The sequence below is a fragment of the Eptesicus fuscus genome, chromosome 1, assembly GCF_027574615.1.
Source record: "Eptesicus fuscus isolate TK198812 chromosome 1, DD_ASM_mEF_20220401, whole genome shotgun sequence".
NCBI lineage: Eukaryota > Metazoa > Chordata > Mammalia > Chiroptera > Vespertilionidae > Eptesicus > Eptesicus fuscus.
The window spans coordinates 76181384-76188029 of NC_072473.1; the positions used below are offsets into that span (position 1 = coordinate 76181384).

General features: G+C 42.6%; 1 protein-coding gene across 1 annotated transcript; it reads left to right on the top strand.

Moving 5' to 3' along the window:
* The first annotated feature begins 5266 nt into the window (after nt 1–5266).
* LOC129149334 (40S ribosomal protein SA-like) lies at nt 5267–6270 on the top strand. Its single transcript, XM_054716990.1, has one exon. It carries the CDS (start codon nt 5327–5329, stop codon nt 6218–6220), a length of 894 nt encoding a protein of 297 aa, XP_054572965.1. The 5' UTR covers nt 5267–5326; the 3' UTR covers nt 6221–6270.
* Nucleotides 6271–6646: the final 376 nt, after the last annotated feature.

Sequence of the window (6646 nt, forward strand, 5' to 3'; positions counted from 1 at the left end):
CTTGCAGAATAATACCTTCAGGAAATGTTAGTAAGTACACATTTACATACTCTTCCTTCCTGAAAAAATCAGTTTCTATATATTTGCTGACCAAATGAATGTGTGAATTAGTGAAAATACAGCTGTTTTATATTAAGTGAAAAATCTAGTTATAAGACATGCATAATAGTGTCTTTTCTCTGTAAAAAAATATCATATATATTTGAATATGCCCACATGCATAGAAGAAAAGTCTAGAATTATACAAAAAAACACTTTAAAATATATATTTTTATTGATTTCAGATAGAAGGGAGAGGGAGAGAAATATAGGAGCATCAATGATGAGAGAGAATCATTGATCGGCTGCCTCCTGCATGCCCCCTACTGGGGACTGAGCAGGCAACCAGGCATGTGCCCTTGACTGGAATCAAACCCAGGACCCTTCAGGCTGCAGGCCTATGCTCTATTCACTGAGCCAAACTGGCTAGGCCACAAAAAAACTTTTAATAATAGTTTACCTCTGAACAAGTTTTAAAAATCATCAACTTTTTACATTTACTTCCTTCCATCCTCTTCCTTCCATTTCTTTCTTTCCTTTCTTGATTATTCCTTTTATTTATTTCTTTCTATCACAATCATATATTACAGTTTTATTTTTATTTATTTTTTAATTTAATAAATCTTTATTGTTCAGATTTTTTTTTTAAATTTCTTTACTGATTAAGGTGTCACATATTTGTCCTCATCCCCCCATTCCCATCCCACACCCCTCCCCACGGATGCCCCAACCCCCTGTTGAACTTAACCATTGGATAGGCTCATATGCATGCACACAAGTCCTTTGGTTGATCTCTCCCCCCTCCCCCCACCCTCCCCTATCCTCCCTCTGAGGCCAGATAGTCCGATCGATGCCTCCTTGTTTCTGGTTCTGTTCTTGTTCATCAGTCTACGTTGTTCATCATTTCCCCTAGATGAGCGAGATCATGTGTCACTAGAGATATACTTATAAGAACTGAATGTGAGACGAGCAATAATAGTTATGCTGACAGGCAAATGAATCAGTCTGTAGTGAGTTTCTTTCTGGACCAACAGTTCTTTAGAGACCCAATTTCAATGTCCACCAGTTCCTTATGTGTACATGTCAGCACTGACCCCTCAGCTCTGGATGGTGGACAAATGGTGGTGACGGTGGTCCGACTCCCTCTGGTTTGGTCTCGGCCGGACCCAGGGGCACGGCTTCACCCGGACTCAGGGGCGCGTGGCCTCACCCGGGCCCGGGACCCAGCCTCACCCGGATCCAGGGACACATGGCCTCACCTGGACCCGGGGGCATGTGGCCTCTCCCTGACCCAGGGGCGCGTGGCCTCACCCGGACCTAGATGCGCGAGGCCTCACCCGGACCCGGGACCCAGCCTCACCCGGATCCAGGGACACATGGCCTCACCCGGACCCGGGCTCCAGCTTCACCCAGACCCAGGGGCACGTGGCCTCACCCGGACCCAGGGGCACATGGCCTCTATTGTTCAGATTATTACAATTGTTTCTCCTTTTTTCCCCCCATAGCTCCCCTCCACCCGGTTCCCACCCCACCCTCTGCCCTTACCTCCCCGACACTGTCCTCATCCATAGGTGTATGATTTTTGTCCAGTCTCTTTCCGCACCCCCCACATCCCATTCCCCCTGAGAATTATCAGTCCACTCCCTTTCTATGCCCTTGATTCTATTATGTTAACCAGTTTATTCTGTTCCTCAGATTTTTAATTCATTTGATTTTTAGATTCACTTGTTGATAGATATGTATTTGTTGTTCATAATTTTTATCTTTACCTTTTTCTTCTTCTTCCTCTTCTTCAAGAATACCTTTCAGCATTTCATATAATACTAGTTTGGTGGTGAGGAACTCCTTTAGCTTTTTCTTATCTGTGAAGCTCTTTATCTGACCTTCAATTCTGAATGATAACTTTGCTGGATAGAGTAGTCTTGGTTGTAGGTTCTTGCTATTCATCACTTTGAATATTTCTTGCCACTCCCGTCTGGCTTGCATAGTTTCTGTTGAGAAATCAGCTGACAATCGTATGGGTGCTCCTTTGTAGGTAATTAACTGTTTTTCTCTTGCTGCTTTTAATATTCTCTCTTTGTCTTTTGCTCTTGGCATTTTAATTATGAGGTGTCTTGGTGTGGTCCTCTTTGGATTCCTCTTGTTTGGGGTTCTGTGTACTTCCTGGACTTGTAAGTCTATTTCTTTTACCAGGTGGGGGAAGTTTTCTGTCATTATTTCTTCAAATAGCTTTTCAGTATCTTGCTCTCTCTCTTCTTCTGGCACCCCTATAATTCTGATGTTGGTACGCTTGAAGTTGTCCTAGAGGCTTCTTACACTATCTTCAAATTTTTGGATTCTTTTTTCTTTTTTCTTTTCCGGTTTGAGTGTTTTTTGCTTCTTTGTATTTCAAATCTTTGACTTGATTCTTGCATTCCTCTAGTCTGCTGTTGGGTCTCTGTATAATATTTTTTATTTCAGTCAGTGTATGTTTAATTTCTAGTTGGTCCTTTTTCATATCTTTGAGGGTCTTGCTAAATTTATCGGCTTTTTCTAGGAAATTCTTGAAAAATCTTATAACCGTGGTTTTGAACTCTATATCCAGTCATTTGTTTTCCTCCATTTCTTTGTTTGTGATCTGTTTCTTTGTCTCCACATTTTTGCTGCTTCCCTGAGTTGGTAGGGTAGCTTTGTGTGCTAGGTGTCCTATATGGCCCAGTGGGTCAGCCTCCCCAGTTACCTGAGGTGGACACTCTTGGTGCACCCCTTTGTGGACTGTGTGTACAGCCTTGTTGTAGTTAAGTCTTGATTTTTGTTGGTATCACTGGGAGGAATTGACCTCTAGGCCAGTTGGTTGTGAGGATCAGCTGTGTCTACGATGGGAGAACTTCTGTACTGGAGACAGCCTTATGAGACAAGACTTGCAAAATTGCAAAAGCCTCTGTGCTCAGCTTGGATGGGGTGGGGGTCTCAGGACTGAGCAGACAGTCTTGGCTTCCCATCAGCCCTGCCCTATGAGGCCCCTGGGTCTCAGTGTCCCTCGGTAATCACTGCAAGCACCTCTGAGAGAAAGCCGCCCTCGAGTTTCACCCGCTGCCAGACAGTCCAGTTTCTCCCCCAATGAATCTGGATTCCCAGATTCTTGCCCAGAACTGGAGTTCAGCGCAGTTGGGAGCTTCCGGTTCCCTCCAGCTAAAGGAAGCCAGTGGCACACTCAGCGGTCAGTCCTCTCTGCGCATACTTGCGCGCCTCCATACCTCTGCCTTTCGCAGCTCCCCTGAGTTTCCGCCTGACAGTCCAGATTCCCTGGGTCCCCAGGGGTTCACCCGGAACTGGGGTTCAGTGCATTCAGAACTGGGGTTCAGTGCAGTCGGGAGCTTCCAACTCCCTCCCTCTAGGGAAAGCCAGCAGCAACCTCAGCAGTCAGTCCTCTCTGCACGCACTCACTCGCGCGCCTCCAGACCCCTGCCCTCCACAGCTCCCCAGAGTCTCCGTGTGCCTTTCTCTCTACCTGACAGTCCAGAATCCCCCCGTATGAGTCTGGGTTCACAGGATATCACCCAAAACTGGGGTTCAGTGCAGTCAGAAGCTTCCTTCTCCCTCCTGCCAGAGAAAGCCAGCCAGGCACTCAGCCGCCCTTCCTCTCTGCATGCGAGTCTCCATACCTCAGCCCTTTGCAGCTCCTCTGATTCTCCGTGAGCTTTTCTCTTTCCTTCTAGTTGTAGAATTTCCACTCAGCCAGCTTTCCTGTGGTTCTGGATGATGTCTGTTCTGTCTTTTAGTTGTAGTTTTGAAATTGTTTTAGGTGCTTACCTATGCTGCCATCTTGGTTTCTCTCCACATATTACATTTTTAAATAAACTTTTTTATTTTAGAATAATTTTAGATTTACAAAAAAAGTTGTCAAAATACTATATCATTTCAGTTGATATTGTTACCATCTTACATTAACGTGGCATATTTGTCAAAACTAAGAAACCAACTAGCTCCATACTTTAATCATATTTTACCAGTTTTTCCATTAATTCCATTTTTCATTTCCAGAATCCAATCCCGGGTACCATGTTACATTTAGTTATCATAGCTCCTTAGTCTGCTCTGCTTTGTGACCGTTTCTTTCCTCATTTTTAATGACCTTGACAGTTTTGAGAAATACTTAGCAGATATTTTGTAGAATGTCCCTTAGTTTGTGTTTATCTGATATTTTTATTGTGATTGGACGACAATTATGAGTTTTTGTAAGAAAATACTATGGAAATGATGTGTCCTCTTTGCATCATATCATATCAGAAGTACATGATATCAACATGACTTATTTCTGCTGATGTTAAGCTTGATCACAGTTAAATGGTGTGTCAGTTTACTATTTTTCCCATTTCCAGTATGTATTCGTTTTATAATAAAATAACTAATAACATATTTTTCAAAGTAGAGAAAATGATTCCAAGGACCAAATGGATCCCTGCAGATTCGTGGTTTCCCAACCTGTCCAGAGCCTTTTCCAAGAGTGTCAGACACTAAAATATTATTTCCCAGAAAACGAAGCAATATGACTTACTGGAAATTTCTTTTTTATTTACTTTTCCGACAAAATTAAATTTCACTCATATTGTTCCTATACTTCCCCTCAGGAATATAGTACTTGCTTTGTTGAAGCAGTTTTAGCAGTAATGGAAAAAGAAAGTTTCTATTTTTTTTTATAGCAATCTTAAAAGGGATGATTTTAACTTGATTCTTGGATCGTAGACCACAGCTGTGCTAAATGCACCTTTACACTTATGGTATGTTATCATAGAATGTTTTTCTGTTACCTTCACAACTGAAATGACATAACAAGGCCTCATTCTGGTTGAAGTTTAAATTTAAATAATGCCTTTGTAGGAAAATTGTCATGCTTCGCTAAAGGAATAGAAGAGTGGCATTGTTTTTTGAGTACTACAATCCTTTAATCTCAGTCCCAAGGAGAAATGATCTGTGTTCCACTTCCTCTAAATACTGTATACTATTTAAAAGCATAAGCTTGTTCTGGATACAGTATTAACTATATGCTTAGGTCCCATAATGTTTCTGTAACTTAGATTCCTCGTCTGTAAAAATTAGAATAATAAAAAATACAGTACCTACTTTATAGAATGAGGAATATTATCTTCCTTTGAATTGACCCTTTTATCATTATGAAATGTGTCTCCTTATCTCCATTAATGCTTCTTTATTTAAAGAGTACTTTTCTGCTTTCCGCGATACCCAGGGAGGGCTCCATACGGCGTTGTTCTCGGTTCCCACGTAACTTAAAGGGAAATTTTTCACAATGTCTGGAGCCCTTGATGTCCTGCAAATGAAGGAGCAGGATGTCCTCAAATTCCTTGCAGCAGGAACCCACTTAGGTGGCACCAACCTTGACTTCCAAATGGAACAGTACATCTACAAAAGGAAAAGTGATGGCATCTACATCATCAATCTGAAGAGAACCTGGGAGAAGCTTCTGCTGGCAGCTCGGGCCATTGTTGCCATCGAAAACCCAGCTGACATCAGTGTCATATCGTCCAGGAACACTGGCCAGCGAGCTGTGCTGAAGTTTGCTGCTGCCACTGGAGCCACTCCTACTGCCGGCCGCTTCACTCCTGGAACCTTCACCAACCAGATCCAGGCTGCCTTCCGGAAGCCAAGACTTCTGGTGGTTACTGACCCCAGGGCTGACCACCAGCCTCTCACAGAGGCGTCTTATGTTAACCTGCCCACCACTGCTCTGTGTAACACAGACTCTCCTCTGCGCTATGTGGACATTTCCATCCCTTGCAATAACAAGGGGGCTCACTCAGTGGGTCTGATGTGGTGGATGCTGGCCCGGGAAGTACTACGCATGCGTGGCACCATCTCCCGTGAACACCCGTGGGAAGGCATGCCTGGTCTATACTTCTACAGAGATCCTGAAGAGATTGAAAAGGAAGAGCAGGCCGCTGCTGAAAAGGCTGTGACCAAGGAGGAATTTCAGGGTGAATGGACTGCTCCTGCTCCTGCTCCTGAGTTCACTGCTGCTCAGCCTGAGGTTGCAGACTGGTCTGAAGGCGTGCAGGTGCCCTCTGTACCCATTCAGCAGTTTCCTATTGAAGACTGGAGGGCTCAGCCTGCCACTGAAGACTGGTCTGCAGCCCCCACAGCTCAGGCTACTGAATGGGTAGCAACAACCACTGAGTGGTCCTAAGCTGTTCTTCCACAAATTCTTAACAGAACGGAAATAAGGTTGATGGAAAATAAACAAGTTTCAAATAAATAAATAAATAAATAAATAAATAAATAAATAGTACTTTTCTGACATTAATATAACCATGACACTTTTGTTATCGTTAGTCTTTGCATGGTATATTTTCCAGCCTTTAAGTTTCTTTTTATTTCTCATTTCATTCTCCTTTTTAATCAGTAAATTATGTTCTTTATACAAGTTTGTATGCATGATACATTTTACAGCTCAATAATGGGAGAAAAGCACAATAAAGGGATGTTTTTCTTATTGAAAAATTACTTTAAAGATGTTTCAAACAGAAATGAGTAGCAAGGAAAATAAGAACCATTAAAATTACTAGTAATTCGCATTATTTTTCCTTTGCTATTAGCTGTTAACACAAAAACA

What these genes read in the sequence shown, in the direction of transcription:
- LOC129149334 (XM_054716990.1), top strand. Translation starts at nt 5,327, where the DNA reads ATGTCTGGAGCCCTTGATGTCCTGCAAATGAAGGAGCAGGATGTCCTC.